Source organism: Phalacrocorax aristotelis, chromosome 3, assembly GCF_949628215.1.
Source record: "Phalacrocorax aristotelis chromosome 3, bGulAri2.1, whole genome shotgun sequence".
Classification (NCBI taxonomy): domain Eukaryota; kingdom Metazoa; phylum Chordata; class Aves; order Suliformes; family Phalacrocoracidae; genus Phalacrocorax; species Phalacrocorax aristotelis.
The window spans coordinates 87,186,265-87,210,507 of record NC_134278.1 but is presented as its reverse complement, the minus strand read 5'-3'; the positions used below and the strand labels follow the sequence as shown (position 1 = coordinate 87,210,507).

The following is a 24,243-nucleotide window of genomic DNA, read 5'->3' as shown; positions in this document are numbered from 1 at the left end:
CCTCACCTGAATGTCATAAAGCAACATTTTAGCTGTGTCTTAGGAGATGGACATACGGACAAACTACTGCAGGATAAATCAGGGTGTGTATTTGCAGTATGTCAGCTGTAGTCTACGTGTTCACTCCTACCCTAGAGAAAATACAACCTGCTTATCCCTTAATAAAAGGGAATAAACTACTGGGCACTTATCCTGGGAAAAAGGGTAGTTACTGCACAGTAGGCAATGCATATTAAGCTCACACCCTAGTTTATGTGTGGTGATTTGTTCATAAGTCCGCATCCTTATAAGAAAGATATTTCTGAGAAAGCCACAGTAAAATCATATTAAAGGTCTACAGTTTTATAGACATGGGAAAAGAAATCATTCAAGGCAGAAATTCTTAAAAACACAAATATGATCAAATCAAGCAAGAATCCTTTGACAGTATTACAGATCAAATGCATCAGAGCAGAGCTCCAGTCTCTACTGGAACAAATTTTTTTAATTGCAGTCCTCTACTCCGATATTAAAAAAATAAAAAAAAGACGCTACCAGTGTGGCACTCCAAGGGTCAAACACACAATAATTTTCCATGGTTAAGTAACAAAGCCACAGGGGTAGGAGTGACAAGAGGAGGGATAGAAGTATTACTACAGCAGAAGCACCAGCTGCTCTTGTGCCAGTTTCTGGAAACATTACTTGCCTTAACTCCACTGAGAAAGACTGCTCATGATAGTAATCATCCCGGCAGTACCTATCTGCTCAATCAGCCTTCTAGTTCCCAGAGGATCTCCAAAATCTGCCCTTCAACCCACTTGCTTTTTGTAACACAAACATATTGTGACACATCCATTAAAACCAAACAAAACCCCCACCAAAACATTACACCTATGACTTTCCCCTTGGCTGATGAAAGAACAAGCCACATATGAAAGATATATAGTTATGTCACTTATTGCACTAGCTGGCAGGCAGACAGACATGATGGTGATGTCAGCAGTGCAACAAACAAACAGCACAGAATAAAAATGTAACTTCCCAGTACTTCTAGAAAGCATAATGACTGGTATCCCTATAAACCACTGATGATTTTCTATTACTTTTATTAATACTCACACCAGCAAGACATTACATTTCATTAAGAAATATAAGGAGAAGGGATGGAACAATCATTTTCCTCTATATTGGTTCTTGTACTACTCTCCTTAGGGTTATCCTAGAAGGATTCTGGGGTTCGGTACTGCATTGTAGCACTGTTTTCATTCGCAGTGTAACGCATGCTGCAGGGAGCCCAGAAATCTACACACAAGGTAAAGAAACACACTGGTAAAGAAAATGCTGTTTTAAATGAAAGGGGGAGGCAGTGCCAGCAAATAGTTACCCTCACATCTCAGGCGTGTTGCAGAAAATTTGTATTGGTCATACGCAACTTCAAAATGTGCATTCCCCACCTAACTAAAGAAACATCTGGAGCACAGAAAGTATGTTGTTGTTTTCTCTTTGCATTTGTTGCATATGTTGACTTCCCCAAGTAAAATATTTTGCACAAAAATTAACTGATTTTAGATTTCTGTTGTAACGTGACTAAAAGAAAATCACAAAGCCAGTCCTCATATCATCATCTACATATTGTCTAGTCTAAAGCTGTAGAGACATGCTGTTCAGAGAGATAATTTTTGATTTTCCATATTGCTAATGCCTAGCTGACCTACTAGATACACAGGGAATAAGCCTCAATTTGACGTGTCAACCATGAAACACAGGTGATTTTTTTGAAGTATTGTTCATATGCACATTCACTCCACTGTGCGTAAAAGATCATTTACACTAAGGACTTTTTAAACCACAGGAGCATCCAGAGACAGGTTGCTGATGACTCTCTGCCATGCACAGCACCCACAGCGTGCACATGGATGCTGGGAGTATTTACGCCTTTAGTTTCTCTCCACACCACATTCCCAGGGTTAGGTGATTATGGGATTAGGAAGACAGAGGGAAAGTAGCTGGTTTGTGAACAGGCACAAGAAATATCTGTCTAGGAAACAAATATCTACTGGCAAGTAATCCTCCTTTCTCTTTGAGTGACTGTCAATACATACATATTCATACCCTGGGTGGCTCTAAGCACTCCCTCATAGGAATATGCCTGGAATGCCTCTGCCAACTGGCATATTGTGCCTCCTAGTGTCTGAAGGCAAAGTACTCAGGAAAGGAGGCTCCAGATGGCTGCTCTGCACATCTTGAAGAAATTAATTAACAAATTCTATGGAAAGACTCTGAACTTGCACAAAGTCTAAATTCAAGATTTTTGCCTTGTCCAGATAAAGATAAAGGAGATTAACATGTAATGAATAGAAAAATACCTCATCCCAGCACATATAAAAGGTTAATCTCTTGATTTAAGCAGATCACAAGACAAGTGAAACAGGTAATGTGACTCTTTAAGCCTGTAGGAAAAAGCCTGCCTTAAACTCCTGAACCTCTGTCATGCTCCCAAGCTGCTGGGGTGGCCACCAAAAAGGTCACATTCACTTAAGGATGCAAAAGCAAACAAGTGGGCATAGTCTCAGAGAGTTTCCTAAAAATAGATGGCAGCAACGAAAGTTCCACTGGGGTCTCCGAGTAGAAGAAATGTCCTAAACCATGAGGGAATATACCCGCAGAAACAAACAGGGCAGCCTTCAGTGGTAGAACAACAGCCTTGATTTTGTGTAGCTTCAAAATGTAGACCAACAGAAAGAGAAATCTCCCAAAAATGGTAAAGTCTAGGTGCACCCCATGTAGAAATACTGATCCAACTAGCCACAGACATACATAGCAGACTCCTACTGAACTTACAAATCTTAACTGATTTGGCTCAACATCTTTTTTCCACCTCAAATTTCTGTGAAGGAAGAGGACCTGAGGAAAGACACGTGTCAAGAAGGCCAAGCAAAGGAAGATGAACACAACCAGTGCTCTTTATAGGGAGAAGGCAGCTCTGGAGTGGAAGAGCCAGCACTTCTCAGGGGAGTCTGAGATGACTAGAAGAATTCCTGGGGAGCCACTAATGATAAAGTAAAAGCTTTAAAAATGCCACACCAGATGTCCCACTCTTTGTCTGACAGCCTGAAATGCCTCAGATCTTCCACTAGGTTCAGTGCTCTAGGAAGACATACTCCTGTCACATGAACCTGACAGAAGGTCCATCCCTCCCAAATAAAAAACACCTTATGACACAGTAGGAAGAATTTATTGACACCCTGCTTATCAAAATCACTGTCATGTTGTTGTACATTGACTACTGGATGATGGTGACAATATGTGGGAGGAATATTTGGTACACACACACCCAGCAACTCAGCATTGCTGCCCACAGCCATAGAGATGGGATTTCTTTGGGGACCAAACAGTCTGAGCCCTGACACTGTCCAAGTACACAAAAAGACCCAGAGGAACAGTGTCCATGACTGTGACTGAAGATGGCAGTAAAGGCTAGATGCCACCAGAGGGACCAGAATCAACTGAAAAAATGTGCCCCACATATATTGGGAGTCTTTTGGAATCATAAGCACATGCTGGAGCCTTGGATGCAGGCTCCTCATAGGAAACTTGACGTGATGTGTCAAGCTACTCTAGCAGTAAGAAACACCACCAGTTTCTAACTCCCTGTCCCTGAGATGAGAAGGAACCAATTCTTAGTCCCTATATTTTGTGGTCAGAAGACCTGCTGCTTTCTACCACTGCAGGTTTTCTCTGGAAACGAAAGAGAAGCTGGGTTTGGAAAACAGCAGTTTACATAGGATGGGACTTGTACAGCTCTCTCCAAGGAGAAGGGTGCTCTTCTTCCTAGAGCAGAGAAGGCAGAAAAGAATATAGGCTGAGTCTCTTTGAGCAAGTTGTGTATGGAGAACTAGATGGATAAGAACGGGTGTTTTATATCCCTTGTTATTCTGCCTCATTCCGTGATCCTAAGGAAATTAACAGCTGAGGAACAGACAGGAAGTGAAGCCAAAGATCCAGACACCAGAACCTAATCCATATATATACTGGTTTCTACAAAGCTGAAACAACTCACTTCTGCAGTTCTAGAAACACCTGACAACTTTATAGGAGGGAAAAGGGGCCCGGGACAGTAGCTTTGTGGCTTCAATGGCCCAATACAGAAGATAGAGCAATGTCCCTGTATGAGAAATAGAAGCTGAGAGACTACACCACAGCCAAAGTATGACAGGACTTAGATCACCACCCACATTGACCTCTGTGGACACAGAAGGCAGAAAAGCCACATTGTGAGTAAACATTCAGCTTGTCCAGAGAAAGAGAGTAACCACAGATGGAAACTGCAGCTCAGAAATAAATCCTCATTAGACCTGGCATTAGAAATCCCATGGCTATACCCTGGGCTACCCCTGCTCAGTGTTTTTCTTTTCCACAGACATTACAGAGTGGCTCCTGGGGTTTAGTTAAAGGTGGGAAATGCTCCTTGGTATTTTCTGTGGTAAGAAAAGTCTTGGAGCTTTGAACAGGAAAAGTTGAGTACAGCTTCAAACTTGGGAATTAGCTACAGATTGGTGTTTCGAGCAGCTGCAAACTAAGAAATTCATACACCTTTTTTTTTTTTGATGGCAGCAGATGGAAGCCTGCATATCTGGACATGAAGTTGAGGACAGCAGAGATGCCCACTGTCTTGGTACTCCCTTCTGGCCTTATGGCTGAAGCCTTATCAGACAAAAAACGTACAGGGGTTGTATTTCTCACTCAAACACAACAAGAATGGGCATGTTGGTCTGGAAAGGGGATTAACACCCAACACATGGTGCAAGATGCAATGCCAGAAGGCTTAACTGAGGAAGCCATAAAAGCAAAAAAAGAAGAATGATACAATTAAATTATAATAATGAAGATTAGTGATAACCAAGAACAGCTGTGATGCAGTGAAGATTGCAGTGAAGGAAGTTCTGATATAAAACAGCATCCACATGGGACAGCGGAGCTTGACAGTGTGTGTTGCTCATGTATACCACATGAGGTGAGTACTAGTAACACACCTGATAGGTCTAAAAGTCTCTGGTTCAACTCTTAGCTGGTAGCCCCCAGCGGCAAATACAGATAAGGATGTGACTCAGAGGATAAATTAATTTTCCAGTGGCAACTAGACCACTCCTATTGCTATCTCAATACTGCATGCAATAATTTTATTTAATCAAAATAACATTTTTCATTTGTAGCCCTACCAAAAAAAAAAGTTTCATTAAGCATTTGCAATTAATGATGAATTATGTAATACAAATCTATTACCTTCTACATCAGGGTCTCCAAATGGATTTAATTCTGCTGTGTCAGGATCACCAAAAGGGTTTGTACAAGAGCTGGCCAGGTCTTGCTCCTCTTCATCCAGAAAATTAAGTTTATTGATAAGCTCTAGAAACAAGTTGGAATATTGTTTTAACATAGATACAAACTGTTCATCTAACATATTTCAAGCTCAAAAAATCCCTGTATCAACACTCCCTCAAAACACTGCACCAGGGTATGGCACGAACTGCACAACTAAGCTAATGCACTTCAGTAGTACACCAACAAAGGAGAAAAAAAGTGAAATGAATGAATCTTCTCTTTGCTGATCAGAATATTATGTAGCAGAAATTACTACTAAGAAAACCTTCTATTATCTTCATTAAATAAATGCTGCAGAGTATCTAGTAAGCTAAATACAGAGATTTCTTTTTGGTTGTTCACATCAGCAGGAAATGTTAAGTTTTGGATGTAACATGCACATAAAATCAGAGAGGGGACATTTTGTGAAGGTAGTGAGGTCAAGTATTACAGACTATAACTAGTGTTTTAGTCTGGGTTTTTGGTTTGTTTTTTTTTTCTTTCTTTCTTGTTCATTATCAGATGACAACAGAGCTGTAGAGGACATACGCTCTTTCTCTATAGCATTTTTACCTGTTGGATGCACTACAAATTACTGAGAGTCATGCTGGGTGGAAGCACAGAGATAAAACTGACAGCTGAATACAAGCAGGAGTCAAAAGGTAACAGGTCACAGTAAATACAATCAGGAACAGAAAGGAGGAGGAAAGCTCATAGACCTTCAGAGGAACTGGCTGATTTAGCTGAAGGCATATTTGCTCGCTTTATGCAGTCATCTTGATCTTCATCTAAGCTGCTCAGAGCATTCAACTGGTTTACAATTTCTGTAAATAGAAGCCAGTCAAGACAAACGTAAGGCAAGGGCATTTAATGAAACAGAAGTGGAATGAACACTGTTACTAGAAAGACAGAGGGAGGATAAAAGAGAAGACACTTAGATTTAATTAAAATAATGCATTTAGAAGCAGTCCTTACAATGATATACCTACAGCAAAGCACATGTGTAGGTCCTTCAGCAATAATTTAACAAGAAACCCAGTTAACAGACATAAACAAAACCTTGCCAGATTCCTGGTGTCAGCAACAGTAATTAGTTTTATGAGGATGAGTTAGCACATCAGTTCAAAACTTGGATATACTAGGTATAATTTAAAGACTTCTCCTGCTCATGAAGAAAACCTGCATTTTAAACCATTGTAAATCAACACAAAACAGCCCCAGAACAATTTGCCTCCCTCACAAACCTTTAAAGTTACAGAAAACTAATACATACACATACATTTTATATAGCTTATTTATTTATACAAACACACTCTGATTATTTAACATTCACAATCAGTTACCATTAAATTCTGACCTATGACAAGTTGAATTTACCTAATAGTTCTAAAAGATATGATCAGAATTCTGCTATGAGAATGCATACTGAATGTATATATTGGTTGAATTTACCATTGTTATGCTATGCAAGTAACATCTTACTGTTTGGTAAAATCCTATTTCACCTTCTATCCATAGTGGAGAGCTCTGAATTGCCATGAACTAATAATTTTGAAAATGTACTAACGTTTAATTCTAGCCAAGACATTGATGCCTCCGTAATTCTGGAAGGAGAGAAAGAAACAAAAACCAACTAGGTCTTAGTGGCTTCTGCCCCATGGGGAAAAATTCCTCTCTGATCCCCTGCTAAAGCAGTCCTATCCACAGCATCTGACAAATGCAATTTCTGTAGTAATGGGGATTGAGCCTGGGGCATCTCTGAAAGACCTCAAGCATAGGTTTCTGTGGTGAGGGGACAGCCTTCCTCATCCTTCCAGCTGACAAACAGGCAGGAGAAACCTGTGCAGGGAAGATGATCCTACTTGTTGAATATCATTGCCCCTCTGACAGGTTTTTTCATCTCCTGTCTTTTCCCAAAGAAATAAATGGATGATGTCTTCTGGTGTCAACAGTGAAGTTAAAGCTACAGAGGTGCCTTTACTGCACACTTCTCATGCCAGTCATTCTTGGATTTATTTTAAACTTCAATTTCATGTGTACACAAGAAGTTAACTTCTTTGTAATACTTCTAGTTTGCTGCTGTTTTGAATTTGACTTTTTCTCATATGGCTTTTGTTTGGGAAAGCAATCGTTTGTCACTGACTCATATAGCAATCTTCATTCGATGAACTAGTTACAAGGAGCAAGATATAAGACCGAGGTGAAAACTGAGTAGTATTGTGATGGTCCCAACTCATGATGGTGCCCACAGCCACCTGGAACTTCCTAGCATAGGGGACTCATGCTTTTTCACAGGGCAACACCTTCATCAGTTGACATACTAACACAACTCTTAATTTCATGCCGCCACAGACATAAAGAACCTGAAACAAAAAGCAGAGTCCAGAACCTGAAAATGTTTCAGTCATGTGGTTAAAAACTTCTTTTCCTGATTTAAACTGCATTGCGAAGATAAGTCAATCGCAAATTATCAAGTGAAATGATCTATTCTGCCAAAATCTACTGGGCAAAATCTATGCTGACAATGACAAAGCCACAGCAGAATTCCTCTTAACTGCACCTCCTAACTGTTCTTGACCTTAAAGCAAAAATCTACTTAGATGGGATTACATTTATATCTATCTACACAGAGTTAATTTCACCATCCTCACTTCCTTATTTAGACTACTGTCCTAAAAATAACACCAAAACTGCCCCCAAACTCTTAACTTTCTCACTATAAAATCTTATATACACCTTAGAGATCTGTACAATATAATACTATCTTCTGGGAATTTTAAGACTCAAGATACACAATGGAAAATACCTTGCTGTACTCAAATAAAACAGAGTTGACCTTATAAAACACTAGTACAAATGCATTACTAATTTAAAACAGGCTGAGATGCTGACATGATTTACAATTTATTATGCCAGCATGTGAAAAAAAAAAAAACCCAAACAATTACAATTCTGTTTTTATTGTCAGAAAATAACAAATTAAGTTCAGAGATTTAAAAAGAGGGAATTCTTTGATGTGGTCTGAATCACCTGGTCCTATCTGCCAACCTAAACACCCATATGCGCTACAATGTTTCTCGTTACAATATTAAATGGTTTATGTCATATTCTGGAGTGTGGAAATGGTAAGTTGGAGATTTATGTCCCATATTATCTTTTATAAATCTCATTATCTACAAATGTATATTAGCTTGTTCTACAAGTATGTCATATAAATCACTGGGGTTTTTTTTCACTCTTCTCTCTTGCTCTTTTTTTTTTAAGCAGCTTGGTGCTACTGACAAAGATGATTAAAGGTATCAGAAGTTTACGTGGGAGGTATGGTTTTGCAAATGGCAAGAAAGGGTTACACATATAGCTCTCCAGAAGCCTGCTCTTGAAATATATTCAGACTCCTGCAACAAGCAGCACATGGGCACATCGCTGAGTCCATGTGGCGCCCCAGAACAGTCACCATGCTCCTGTGCAGGTGGAGCAGGAGGCAACTATCAACTTCATCACGAGATTTTAAATATCAGTTAAAACATTAAGAGAAGTAATGTATTTATTACTATCCCAAGTTTGAGAGTTATGAGCCACATTTCTTCAAGTGAAGACTAAGGACAGGGTAATTCTGGGAGGTTTAAATTAATCTATATTAATAGTGTAGAAGCAAAATATTTGAATGTATTGAAATATATTTCATGGCTACAAACACCATTTTCAAGTTCACATGAAACTAAACAGTTAGGTGGAGATACAGCTTTCACACATGAAAAATTTAAACAAGAAATATTGGGAAGGAAGGTGAAAAGTCTGAGATGGAGGGAGATTTTTTCAAAAACGAAAGTGGTGCTTTGAAGAGAAAACATCTTTCAGTCGGATCTTAAGCTCACATGTTGACCACACAAAATTCCACAGAGCCTTTGAGGTAGGTCAGTATTACACCACTTATTTCATAGTTGAAGAAACAAAGGCACAGATACTTACCCAAAGTTAGGCAACACATCAGGAAAGAGAAGCAGCATTTCCTAACTCACCTGCACCATCTAGAGCCCCACTCAGCATGTCTCTTTTGTTCTCTTTGTGGTGGATGTATTTATTCATCTATAAACTGAACTTTGGGCCCAGTAAAAAAATCAATTAACTTTTGTATGTTGCAAAAAGCAAGTGTCTGTGATTAAGATTTGCAGCAGCTCCTGTAGCTGTGGCTTGAGAATGACAACGTTTCAGTCATCAAGTCATCCAAGGTTTCTGTGAGAAGACCTTGAGTCAAAAGTAAGATAATAATCCCTTCTGCTTTACTACTTGCACTTTACTTTTTGAAAACTCACTCACAAATATTTACCATGTAATACTCCCATCGTTCCTGTGAAGTAGTTATAGCCAGTATCCCCATTTTACAGTTGGGAAAACAGGCACACTGAGGCAAAACGATTTGCCGCAGGGGACTCTGAGTCACTGAAGGCATTCCAGCTTGCTCGGCTGCCAACACCCTAACACAGCAACAGATGAGAAAATGTTGGGAGCAGCAAGCTTTCAAAAGGGTTATGTAACTTCCTCAATTAACTTCATGGGATTCTGTGAACACACTTATTTTTGAAAGAAATTTTAGAAAAAAATACTTCATTACATCAGTTTTGTTCCATCTCCTCCTTTCTATATTTCTTCCTATTTTTCTACAATGATTCCTACCTCTTTTTCCCTTGGTTTCTCAGCTCTTCTTTTGTTTTATTAGCTTTCCATTCATTATATTTATTACAGGAGTCACTCCAACTGCCAATGAAATCAGTCTTGAACACATGTTGAAATAGATCCTTCACATTTTATTTATTAATGTTTACTTACTGCCCTATGTTTTACGTTCTTCCATTTGCTTGGGAAACTACATGTCCTCATTCTCCTTCAACATCCCTCTCATTCCTCTCCTGTCCAATATGGGAAAAGTTAGCCAGCTAACAGCTGGAGCTGAATTTGGCAAGGGATGCAAAGAATAACAAGAAAGGCTTCTACAGGTATATCAACCAGAAAAGGGAAGTCAAAGAAAGCGCACCCCCTGATGAACAAGAAAGGTGGCCTAGTATCAAAAGACGAGGAGAAGGCTGAGGTACTCAACTTTTTTGCCTCAGTCTTCACTGGTAACCTCTCTCCTCACCCTTCCAAGCCAATGGACTGCAGGATGGGGACCAGGGGGATAAAGCCCCTCCACTGTAAGGGAAGATCAGGTTCATTACCTGACCTACGGCAAACATTATGCCCTTCCTTAAAAAGGGTAGAAAGGAGGACCTGGGGAACTACTGTCCTGTCAGCCTCACCTCTGTGCCTGGGAAGATCATGGAACAGATCCTCATAGAAGCTATGCTAAGGCACATGGAGGACAGGGAGGTGATTTGAGGCAGACAGCATGGCTTCACCAAGGGCAAGTCCTGCCTGGCCAGCCTAGTGGCCTTCTATGATGGAGTGACTACATCAGTGGACAAGGGAAGAGCTATGGATGTCATCTATCTGGACTTCTGTAAGGTCTTTGACACGGTCCCCCCCAGCATCCTCCTCTCTAAACTGGCGAGATATGGATTTGGTGGGTGGACTGTTTGGTGGATAAGGAATTGGTTGGATGGTCACATCCAGAGGGTAGTAGTCAGTGGCTCGATGTCCAGATGGAGATCAGTGATGAGTGGTGTCCCTCAAGGGTCCATACTGGGACCAGTACTATTTAATATCTTCATCAATGACATAGACAGTGGGATCAAGTGCACCCTCAGCAAGTTTGCAGATGACACCAAGCTGAGCAGTGCAGTTGACACACCAGAAGGATGGGATGTCATCCAGAGAGACCTAGACAAGCTGGAGAGGTGCGCCTGTGAGAACGTCATGAGGTTCAACAAGGCCAAGTGCAAGGTTCTGTACCTGGGTCTGGGCAACCCCCGGTATCAATACAGGCTGGGGAATGAAGGGATCGAGAGCAGCCCAGCAGAAAAGGATTTGAGGGTGCTGATGGACAAAAAGCCAGACATGACCCAGCAATGTGCGCTTGCAGCCCAGGCAGCCAGCTATATCCTGGGCTGCATCAAAAGAAACGTGGTCAGCAGTCAAGGGAGGTGACTGTGCCCCTCTACTCTGCTCTGGTGAGACCCCACCCCGAGTACTGTGTCCAACTCTGGAACCCTCAGTACGAGGAAATGGAACTGTTGGAGCAGATCCAGAGAAGGGCCACAAAGATGATCTGAGGGCTGGAGCACCCCTCCTATGAGGACAAGCTGAGAGAGTTGGGGTTATTCAGCCTGGAGGAGAGAAGGGGGCAGAGAGACCTTATTGTGGCCTTTCAGTACTTAAAGGGAGAGTATAGGAAAGATGGGGGCAATCTCTTTAGCCAGGCCTGTTGTGACAGGACAAGGGGCAATGGTTTTAAACTAAAAGAGGGTAGATTTAGACTGGATAGAAGGAAAAAAATTTTTTACAATGAGGGTGGTGAAACACTGGAGCAGGTTGCCCAGAGAGGTGGTAGATGCCCCATCCCTAGAAACATTCAAGGTCAGGTTGGACAGGGCTCTGAGCAACCTGATCTAGTTGAAGATGTTCCTGCTCACTGCAGGGGGGTTGGAATAGATGACCTATAAAGGTCCCTTCCAACCTAAACCATTCTATGATTCTATGATTCTAATGAAGCAATTCAGCTGTTGTAGTTAACAAAAGATGAAAAGTCCAAGGCTGACCTTTCCTCCCTCAGGTTCCCTTAGTGATGCATCTACAAAAACCCCAACCCTCCAATCTTGTATCATTAGAAAGCAGTATCAGAATAGGCTGAACAATGAGCAGATAGAGTGTGGTTCAGAAGTATTTATTGCTTCTGCCTTTCAAGTAGGTATTTTAATGTTTGCTTAGAACAGGTGATTTTGGCCTTTACAACAAAAAATGGAAAAGCTGAAATGCCACTAAAAGAATTTGACCTAGGACCTTGTGTTGCATATCAGACAGCTCACCCTTCCCCATCTATCTCCAAGGCTGTTCGCTATGTAGCCAAAGGATAGTGGACAGACTAGACTAATCTACATCAGCTTTTTGCTTGTTTAGGAATCATTTGCTGGCTTGTTTAGATGCTGAGTGCTGCAAAAATCAATGAAGTTGAGGAGCAAGATCTGCTACTTTTCAACTACTACCCTGCATGTGGGTTTTCCGTAGCAGTCCTCAGTGCAGTATCTAGGCATATCTTAACAAAATACGTCTGCATAATAGTTTATATAGACTTTATGTAGCCTCTCCTTTATGTGCCCTTGCCTGCTCTGTGATTATTGGATGGCCTGGTGAATATGTCAGGTTTTGTTTGGTGTTCTGACACAGACCTGAATTATTCTGGGTACACTGGTAAAGGAAAGGAAGACCTTGCAGAATGATTTCAGTGTGACTAGACTGGTATTTCTCCACTCCATGACCAAGAATACATTATCTCTGTCTCTCAAATTTCATTCTGGACTTTCAAACTGGTCTGTGCCAGACACATACAGCATAAGTAGAGATTTGGTCAGGGTACAAAATGTTTAATTGAATATGCAAAGCATGGAGAAAACATATTTGCATCCTTTCACAACACTAAATATAACTAAGTAATAACTGCTTCAGGCTGAACCTTTTGATTGCAACGAAAGCTCGAAAAGATGTAACTAATGTTTCATAACACCACACCAATGTTCCTCAGGGTTTTCAAGAACAGATTTGATAATTCACTTCTCTGCTTGGGATGCTTTTCTCCACCTTAGAGAGGTATCCCATTATTTCAACAGACATTTTTAAAGAGCACGGGCAGGCTTGAAGGCTGGCACCAGAAGTTAATTTGTCTTTTCCTGATTCTTTTATACTATGAGTTCCTACAGAACTCATCTGGAGCAGTACTACATAATGATCTCCACCAACAATTTAACATCACCACATCCTGAGCTGACCTGCATCGATTAGTTCAGGTATCCTGGACACACTAAGCATTTTCATCAGTAAGCAATTCAAATGTAGTTATACTATCTCACTTCAAACAACCTTACTATCAAATTCTGTTAAAGTCCTTTAACAGACTCCTGATTTCATTTCCGTGAGACACCCCCAGCCAAAAGGCAGAAGTATGCTGCCTGGAATTACCATGTTATTGAGCAGAACCTAAGCACCTACCCACGGCACATCTCATTTCGCAGTTATTCTCACAAACTGTCTTCATTATTTCACTTCAGCTCATCCTCTTGCCTTCTCGCTCACTGACCTTTTCCCTCCATCTTTTCACTCCTCTGTTCACACTGGTTCTTTGCTTCCCTAAAATGCTACCTACTTAGTGTATTCTCTCCTAAAAACAGGACACACACACATACACAAATCAATGCTCTTAAATTCACAAATATTAAACTTTGCGGAGTTACGGATGCGTCCCTCTTCAATCACACTATTGGATTGTTTAAAGTTAAATACAAATCTAGCATAAGGATAAAATCCACAGAACACAGCTGGCAATTAGCAGAGGGAACTATATTTTACCATCTGTGTGGCAAAACCAACCTGTAATTTTTGCAGCCTTTTCCTCTTGATTCACCCTGTTTTCTTCATCTTCTTCATTGTCTTCCTCAAAATCATCTAGATTTCCAATATCAGCTTGTTTCATACTCATCAAACTGGCCAGGCTTTGCATGTCTTCATCCCTAAATAACAAATTTCAAACCAGGCATTAAAATGCGGTCTGTTAATACCACATCTGATACTGCTTCATTATTAAAAATCCTTTAAATAATTTTATGCTTTCTTTTCATCACGGAGGTCTCTGATCTCAGGTCTGATCTTGAATATAGTGAAAGAACAAAATTAATATACCCAAGTATATTAATTTCTGAAGGGAAAGTTTTCTATTAACAAAATTCTAAAGGGTAAAAACAGTCCTGCTGTGCATTAAGAGTCAATTTAGTGACTGCTTCTCAAAATTTTAAAGCAGCCCAGAAATGCTAGTAAACACTTATCTGGTCTCATTTAGTTGAAGAGAAAATACTTGGTCTGACCTACTGCCCATATGCTGCATGTGACACTTAAGACTACATCAATTCAGAACTCCTGACACTGTTAGAGAAATTGAAATATCTCTTCTAAACATCTGAATTCATTAACAAAACAAAAAAACCCATTACATAGCAATGGCCAACTTAAATTCTTATTTGACTGATCGCATATATATACATCTTTCACATAACTGTACCTTTCATATCAAATATGTTTGATGAAAAGATGACAAAGATTCAGATAAATGAATGTTCTGCATTTGTTGAAGTACATGATGTCACTCTTGAAGCAACAGCAGTCTTACCTCTTCTCTTTTAAAACCATTTCAATAGATTTATGGAGGTGGTTAATAAAATTTTTTGTAGCTCCTTACAATAAGACAGACTGGGGACTACCTGGCTAGGGTGCACCTCTGCTGAAAACAGTCTGGGGGTCTTGGTGGAGAGGAAGCTCAAGGAGAGCCAGTACCATGCCCTGGCAGCTAAAGGAGGCAAATAGCATCCCAAGACACATTTAAACAGGACCACAAGCAGTAGACTGAGGGAAGTCATGACCCCCATTTACTTGGAGTTCATTGGACTGCATCTAGAGTACTTCATCCAGTGTTGGGTCCCACAGCACAGGAAAAGGTGTTGATAAACTGGAGCAAAGTCAGCAAAGGGCCACTGAGATGGCTGGGAGTGCACTTGCCCTACGAAGAGAGGCTGAGGAAAATGGACTTCTTGAGCCTAGAGAAGAGATGGCTTCAGGAGGACCCAGCCTGCCAGCACTTAGGAGGACGTTCCTGAGAAGACAGTGGTGCAAGGCAGGAGGATGACAGACAGTGAGCACAGATCGTAACCAGAAATGTTCTGATCTGATGTGAGAAAAAATTTGGAATGGTCATCAACAAGCAGTGGGATGGGCTGCCCAGAGAGGTTGTGTACTCTCCATTCTTGGGGAGTTTCAAGCCCCAGTGAAATAAAGCCCAGAGCAAATTGGTTTGATCACACGGCTGAGCGCTTTAAGCAGGAGGCTGGACTAGCCACCTCTACAGGCTCCTTCCAATCTGAATTGTTCTATCTTCTTTGAAGTTGACCACAATAAAAACAAATGCACAGATTTTGTGCCTAACAATGCCAAGAAAACTATAAAATTATTTTAAAGATACCGCTTCCAGGAATAAAAATAACATACTAATCATGCCTCAAATCTGCACAGAAACACAGAGGCATTTAAAACAATTTATTAAACTCAGTGACTTAAAATGTTGTTAAAATCAAGTTGTTTGGGGTAATCATTTGCTATTCTGTGCATTCAAAGTAATCAGCACTACAGAACCTGCAGTTACATAGGACAACTAAGTACTTCTATAATATAAAAAGTATTAATAAATATAAGTAACTATCAAGAAGTCAGAAAGACCTTTCCATTCATGCAAAATTCTCAAGGTTTCATCTTCCTGTTTTGATAACCAATGGGTTAAATCAACTCTTTAAGCACAGGGGAGAAAATGTAGCACCCTATAACAGCATTGATGGACAGGGTCTTTTATGTACTGAAGACAAAAAGCTGGGAGCAGTTAGATCTTGTACACAGATCTTGAACATCACCTGTTCATGTAAAGCTTAGAAATTAAAAGGTGTCCAAAGTACTATCCATTTTTATGGTCCTTTCTGTGTTCATACTTCATAATATTTTTTTTTCGTGTTTCACAAATAAGATCATTTTTGATACTGCACAGCATCAGGCTGAAGTATTTTCTTTATAAATTGCACAAAATAAAATTAAAAGTGAATCTCACTTTACGGAACTACTACAGTTTGTAAGAGATGTAAATAAACCTTGGCCTAGCTACCTTTTCTTGCATGTTCATATATGTGACATCTGATTTCTCTTTTATTTGACTAGTAGGACAGTATCTATTTACACATACTGGAAACCAATGCTTTCACAAACAGCAGCTTTTTTTTTTTCAGGTCCCTGGTCCAGGGCAATATTAAAGCCCTGTTATTAACTTACAGTCTACCTGAGTTACAGTCTTCAGTCTGAAACCTATCAATTTCAACGGGAAGAAGGTGTACGTGATCCTAAAAAGATCAGTTTTACAAATTATGGCTTCAAAAAGCACTGAGAGCTAGTATAGCTATGTACTGCATAATTCATAGATGCTGGTTGTTCCAAAAAAATTAAGTTATCAGATACTGACTTCTTCATTCCCATTTTCAGCTGCAATACCATGTTAAACCACAGCTAAATACTTCAAAATATCATTCTTATATGATAGGTCAAAATGTAGTTCACAACAGGTTAATCAGAGAAGTGAAACAGTACAGCAATTAAGAGTAATTAATACATCTGTGGCTTTCAAAGCATGCACACAAAAAGCCATTTTGTGTCAAAATGTATGCCTTAACATGGCAGTCTGGAAAGCCGTTCATGCAACAGTTTTGATTACAGGATCTGCAAAAACAATCTGTATCCTCTGCCCTCCAAAGGCTGTTGAAGTAAGGGACAGAACCAGGTGATTGGGTAGGGGGAGTGGTAATCAGTGCCCAACTGAACTCTTTTCACACAATGTTCTTGTGTTCAACCCAAAATCTTACTTCTGACTCCACCCTCTCTCACCTTACAACTGCTTTTGTCCTTCTTTCATTCTTTGTGAAATATAAATAGGTGAAATAGAAACAAGTTATCCTTCCCACATTTCCCTTGCAGTCGCTAAGGGTATTGTTGGATGCACACATACATGCACACAAATGTACATTCCTGCTGATTTCAAATATGTAGGTATTTTTAAGCTGCTGTTATGTCTGTAATGGTAGAGGACAAGCCATTTATCTCTGAAGAACACAAGACAAATCAGAGTAAGAAATTACTTTTACTCACCTAAAAAACTAAGTATGGCATGAATGATAGGTATGGTGAAGGATACTCTCGAATTCTGCCATTCTATACAGAAAAAGCTCTTTATCCAAAGAATTATTTGAAAAACAACACAAAAACCAGGCTACCTGGTTTAAAAAAAAATAATTAAAAAAAACAACCAAAAACCCACAACAACTTACGTGGCTTTTCCTTCCCTCAGGAAAATACAAGACAAAGAGAACTGTAGTGTGGCAGATACCACTTTCTTAGACAAAGGCTTGAATTTTAACTTGACATCTGTCTGTGTAGGCATGGGGCTTGCATATTGCTTCATGTTGATGCTGCTGGTGGCAAGCGCTTTTCTGCGTCCAGAAGGAGATTCCTGGAAGCAAAGGAAAAACAAAACTAATCTGAAAGGTGCTGTTACACTAAAACCTGCGCGTACATAAAACAAAACATATGCTTATTAAATCTGCATCATTCTTTTTTCAAGTACACAGGCAGCATGCATTGCTATGGTCCTTTCTAGAGACAGAAACCCATTTCTAAATCTAGGTCAGCCACTAATGGTGGCTCTTTCAACATTTGTTTAGTGCAATGGAAAAGAAAGGTTATTCACTGTGATTAGCGGTCTTCCATATGAGAACCTAGGTCTCTAAGGGCTTGAGCTTCTAGTAGCATCCACAGCACACATCTCTTTAAGCAAGGGGGAATAAATCTCCATTCCTTCTGGTAGCAATCTGGTCTAGTTTTGTCCAAGCTTGGACAGCCCTGGACTAGGACTTCCAACCTACGGAAGACATGGATTTCAATCATGCATATATTTCTTTATGCCATGGTATGAGGCCATCAGGTTAATACATTGAACTTCTATCTGTGTTCAGTGCTCAAATATAATGCCTGAATATTTTTCAAAGCAATAGCACTTCTCAGTAGTGTTATATGTGTATTGTTAAGAGCCACAGGTCTCTGAAGTTAAGGTTGACAATGCTTCCAAAAATATTGATTAAAATTTTGCAAGGGGAAGAAAATAAAAAGCAAAAAAAGAGGAGGATAAAAGACTAAGTTGTATTTCAAGATAAAGGTGTTGGTCACAGTTTAGCAATTCAGACAAACCAATCTAAAATGCATCTAAGAATCTACTCTCTTGTTCCACCTAGTATCAACATCAGCAACAAAGGAATGATCATATGTAATAAAGCTTCAGTAACAAAAATAAAACAAAAGCCCTATTGTTAACTCTTTTAAAAGATGTCCTCACAATAAGACTACATTTTACTGCAGCTGACAATTTGTATTGAATAAAGAATACTAATTCAACCAAAACATTCAAGCATCCTTTTTCAAAGTACTTGACATTTCTGCCCAGTAGAATAAGTCAGAATATAATGTGTCATCCCCAAAGAATACCTTGTTAAAAAAACTAGCCTTATCTGTCAGATTATGCACAGCAATATTATACAGAACTATTAGTGCATGTAGATACCTTATGAATGAATTTCAAAAATGCATCAAACACTTGAGAAGGATTTAGGCCCTCTCAGAAGAAATACTTAAGAATATGCAAATACTCTCAACTGAATCAAGTTGAACAGATGCGACTATCACAAACAATAAGAGTGCTCTCTCCCCAGCCACGACTGTCAATCAAAGAGTGAGATTAAGGTCCAAGGTTCTGACAACATGTAAAATGGAAAGTATGATCAGGGAGTTTCAATTATTAGACAGATATGAACAACAATAATCTGTTATTGCACTGTACCTTTAGAATAACTAAACATTACAACTCATTACACCAAATGCAATATTTACTGCGGTGCCTGTTCAGAAAGCAATGTGAGAGGCATGGCACTTCTTTTTTGTATGTTCTCCAGGTAAATGGAGGGAAGCAGTTTGCATCTTAACAGCAACTTGTTTCATAAAGCTAAATTTTCAACATTCACATTATGGTGTGAAAATGGTGGTCAATGTAAATAGAAAGGAAGTTTGCTTAAACCTCTTCTAGTTACTTTTTAAAGTATCTTTAGTGAAAATTGGCATATATAATGTGGTGTGCAAATATTTATGCAGCTGGCACGGTAAAAACTCCTTGCCAGTTCTGGTGCGTGTGCTTTTCTGCCAAACAGAAAAGCATCAACCAGAAATTACAAAGTAACTTGGAGCCACATGGAGAAGACAAAGGGCAGCAGGTACAAGTTGCACCGCGAGAGGTTTCACGTCAACATAAGAGGGAAATTTTTTGCAGCGAGAACAATCAATCTCACTGGAACAACCTCCCCTGAGATGTAGAGTTCCTATTGCAGGAGGTTTTCAAGATGTGACTGGACAGGGTGCTAGATAAGGCATCTAAGTCCCACAAAAAGTTGGACCAGATGATCTTTCCAGGTTCCTTCCAGTCTAGGCTGTTTGATGTTTCTACAATTCTAACTTGAATATGCCCTCACCTGCAGTCAGGCCAAAGGAAAACATTCCACCCATGGGCTATAATGACTAGGAAACATTTGTCACACTTTGGACTTGACTTTTCTTTGAATCATTTGGGATAAGCTTACGCTTGCAGACAAAAGACAATTACACCCTCGCTGGTTTTAAAATCCAGATCATGGTATCAGTGTTATTCTTACTGAAATGATAACTAGCAATGTAGCTTGAATATGTGGAGAGACTCTTAATTTGTTCGCTATTCCCAAATTATACAATTAGGTTTTCCTTTTTATAAAAAAAAAGTTTCATTCCCCCCCCCCCCCCCCAAAGAATATGTATGTCTGTTGTCATGTCCTCACTCCCCTTCATCAATGAAAACACACAAAAAAAGATCAGGTGTATCTATACCCAGTGAGAAACAGGCATAGGGAACAAACCATGAACATGGGTACTTGCTTGCAGACTTCCAGATGAACCTCTGATCAGCCATACCATCCTTGTATTCTGATTTACTCTTCACAGTTTGATTATGAAAATCATTTCCTAGCAGCTGTAAACATCCCCAATTTAACAACGACCTAGTTTATTTCTTTGTGTAGCTACCAATGCCTTCTCAGTGCTGGCTCACCTATTATACCCTATTCTACAAAAGGAAAACACAAACCTCCCGCAAGGCCCCTGCAAGGTATCATAGGGAACATAAATACGCTTCAATGACTCCAGGAAACAGAAGGTGTATTTGGGGGCAGAGCTACTTTCTCTTGTTATAAACACACCATCTTATCTGATAATATAACTGAGATGCTTGTTGTCTTCATCAAGGTGATTCTACTAAAAAGGTCAAAGTGAACAAGTGGTGAATCTGAAGTGAAGGGGCAGAGCATTAAACTTGCAAGCATCCAAAAGCTGGACATGGACATCAAGGCAGGAGAATTTTGGAATTATGTGAAATTACATTTTCATTTAATATCTATTTATTGTATAAATGATAATCTTGCCATTTGCAGCTTCAGGTTATCAGAATAAGAGGCCTGAATCAGGAAGAGGTGAAGTTCTCCCAGTGAAGATCATCAGCAGCAGTTCCTTGTGAAATCTGCTGGACTTAGCTGGTATAAGGATGAGGGAGACAAGAGTGCAGGCAGCTGTGTGCCAGTACTAAGGGGAGAAGCCAGCCATGTGCAAGATGATTCTCTTAGCACTAAATATCCTGAGGTGCTGTGAAGAATAAGACATACTTGGCAATCAAGTTCAGTCTCCCTGAGAAATGAATTCATTTCATAATCTTTTTGTGGGTCAAAGACAGAAGTTGGCTTTTCAGGGTCCAATTGCCTATAAAAATCCAATTTTGTAAATTTATCACATTAAATAAAAAAAAAAGACAGCCTCTGATCTTTCAAGTTTTATTTTCCTTAACATGCAAGTTTAAGTACATCCTCCTACACTCCCAGAAAATTAAGCACGTTAGAAGAGTTGCAATGTTTTCTTTTAAACTTCACAGGCTTGGCCTTACATGGCTTTAGCCATATAAGTAGAGGGGGGTTGGGACTTCTTTCTTGCCCATGAAAAGGATATTCTTAAGGTGCATAGGTCCATGACTGATTTCACGATGAATTGTTTTCTACTCTAACATACAACCAACTTTTAAAAAATTGTTTTTAAATGTCAGAACATGCTAAAACTACTTCTTACAAAGGTGGTAACATTTTCTTCAAAAAACCCCTACATGCTTCATATAATACAATCTGAGTTATGCCAGAACCACAGAGAAATCTTTGTGCAGAAGAACAAATCACTTTTAATCAGCAGAGACAAAATAATCCAAGAGAAATACCTATGAGCAGGGTATGCAGGAACATCTTCAGCAGTAGGCTGGAATGAGTTATTACAAACAGAAGCACACTTTGGTAAGAAACTAAATATATAACATGCATTTAATAGAAGTCTGATCTAGTGTTACTTGTGTCTCATATGAGCACATGGAGTTTTATGGAAGGTAAAGCAGGAATCCCAATGCAAATATTTTAATTGCTCAACTTTTCTGATTGTAACTATATAATCAAAGTTTAAAATGCATAAGGCTCATTTATCCCTCCAGGTATGTTATATACATGTGACTGCCAGAGTTGCCACATCACATTGCGGTTGCCACCACATTGTTAAAGGGTGCATGGAAAAGTCAATTTTGAAATCGCAAGAGAAAAACTACCCATGTGATAATAAAGAGAGGTAACAAAACACTCTACAATACTTAACTATCAAGATGGAGTTCATTCCGTAAAAAAAAGAGTAATTTTGAAACTCTACTTTTTAAGAAAGGCAGTGTGTAGGCAAATAAAATCTACTATGATATTTTGAATACCATGGAAATATAGAAGATAACCTACAATACTGGCAAAATACAAATACCTCTGGATTATCTTCCAGTTCAAACATACTACTGTATTTGAGCATGGGCACTGTTTGGTTCATAAGATAATATGTGGAATATTGGTTAACAATCTTTATTTTTTTTTTCATGTTTGCTACTGTACAGTTCTAGCAAGAGAAGCAGCATATCAGCAAAAAAGGAATTATTCTAGTAATCACCAATAAATAATTAAAAAAAGAACTAGTTGGTATGTTAGCAGAAACTACTGAAGCCTATCTTTTTGCGTAAAAGAATATGGCTGTGCTGGGTCGATCAGTGGCTCTGAGAAACGTGTATATTATTTGCAAAGTATATTGTTTACAAAATGATCATGATAATTTACTTAAAGTTGAGTGAAAACCATGCATAAACATACAGCAATACTTCTCCACAATGCACTCCTGTGTTGGGGAATTTCTGCTTTTGTATTCAACACTTTTATGTCTTTCTCTTGCAAGCAGCTCCACCCCTCCTTGACACACTCCTCCTACTACTCCCCTTAGCCCCTGAAATGCCATGGCATGCACCATGTTTTGGGTGAAATAACCCCATCTGTGCACTACACCGAGCTGTATCAGCTGTTCACAGCTGGAGAAGCAGAAGGATGTGGTGTGTGCTTTGCTTTGCACTATGCCAATTACCTGGCAGCATACTTGTATATGCTGGTACGTTAGGAAATCTGGCAAAATATTAAAAATCTGGACTAAAAACCAAAACAAAAAAAAAACCCCAAAAAACAAAAACCACCAAGCTCAAAGTTAGCAAAACAAAAAGAATAATGTGGACTACATAGCAATATTATGCAAATCAACAGAATTTGCATTCCTTTTTAGTATAGAATAGTATTAGTAGCAATTAATTTAGGTACTTTCCAATTTCTAAGCACATTGTATGTGTTTGTACAGATGTTAAAAACATTGTCACCTCAGATACCAGCAGAGGTGCAATTTGCTGGTGCTGTTACTGCTTCTAATCAACTTCTGGCCTTTAACATGACATCAGGATTCATGGTTTAGGAGCTAGCAGGGATATGTGAATGCAACATGCAAGTCAGCTGGAACCCACCTCAAAGAGACAAAATCCTGCTCTTTTTCAAGTTAATCAGAAGCTACATAGCTGAAAATATTGCAGAGACAGGCTGGGATGAGCTCTCACTGCATGGGAGCACCTTGCAGTCAGCTCTGTCAAAGCCAGACGACCTATAGTACATACACAGACATACATTGATTGCAAACAGCGATTTAAATAGCTGTAGATGGGCTTTCAAGGAGCAGTCCCCAACCCTCTACAGCATTTTAAGTTACTTCCACAAGCCCTCAAAACTACCATCATATTACATATTTTGGGGGAGAGAAGGGAAAGTTCACACTGGCCAAACAGCTGTCAGTTCAAACGAAACCAATGAAGCTTGATTTACTGTCAAAGCTACAGGACCAGACTCACTTATCACATAAATGTTTGTCTTTTTAATACGGCAGGCATGCACCATTCTTTCACAATATTCATGACTCTGAGTGGTGTTCAACATGCCAAAAGTTACTATACAGTAAGTGCCATCCTTACATAAAGATCTCCCTAATGTAAAGTATCCACACAGCCTGATGTCCTTCTACAAGGAGAATGGGAAGCAATACTATGGTGCACTAGCCTTTCCTAGGAATCATCCCCGTCTTTCCCTACTAAAGCAGCCCTTTAACAGCAAATGGGGCTAAAATACTCAGCGAAGGAACTGAGACCAGATAATCTGTACCACACATGCAAAACAAACAGCCCATTTTCCCTCGGGAGACGATGATTACAAATGTCATACAGTCAAGTCACACTATCAGTGCCCAACTCTCTTCCAAATAAAGCAAGTCAGAAAATTAACACCTCCATATGAAAGGACTCAGACTCTTACTTTAAAGGAGACCCAAATAATGCAGTAATGCAAATTTCATGCATCCTTCTTTCCTTAAAAATGTATTTTTAATGACCTTGCGTCCTGTAATTACCAACTACCTGGTAAGTCTTCTTCAAGGTTAGTATAAGAAGTGCAAATAAATAAGAACCAGCTTTGTACTTTCTGTTAAACTGGCTTCACACTTCTAGAGTTACACAGAATCAAAATATCGGCCAGGTTTTGTTCATGGTGTACATTTCTGTGGGTTATCTGGGTTGGGGAAAGAGTCCCTCCCCAGAAAACAGCAGAATATATTTTACCTCTCCACACCTGAAACCAG

At 39.5% G+C, this 24,243-nt stretch overlaps 1 protein-coding gene across 11 annotated transcripts in view; it reads right to left on the bottom strand.

The window, feature by feature from the left end:
* EHBP1 (EH domain binding protein 1) overlaps positions 1-24,243 on the bottom strand; it is a 225,622-nt gene that overhangs the window by 120,615 nt on the left and 80,764 nt on the right. For 10 of the 11 annotated variants that reach the window (XM_075088343.1, XM_075088349.1, XM_075088342.1 and 7 more), the window contains exons 6-8: positions 17,391-17,572; positions 13,855-13,994; positions 5,263-5,385 (exon numbers count right to left, since the gene is read on the bottom strand). In XM_075088343.1, coding sequence (XP_074944444.1) covers positions 5,263-5,385; positions 13,855-13,994; positions 17,391-17,572 — 445 coding nt within the window. Of the gene's footprint in view, positions 1-5,262; positions 5,386-6,059; positions 6,165-13,854; positions 13,995-17,390; positions 17,573-24,243 lie in introns of all 11 variants that reach the window. The other variant, XM_075088353.1, reaches the window with a different exon arrangement.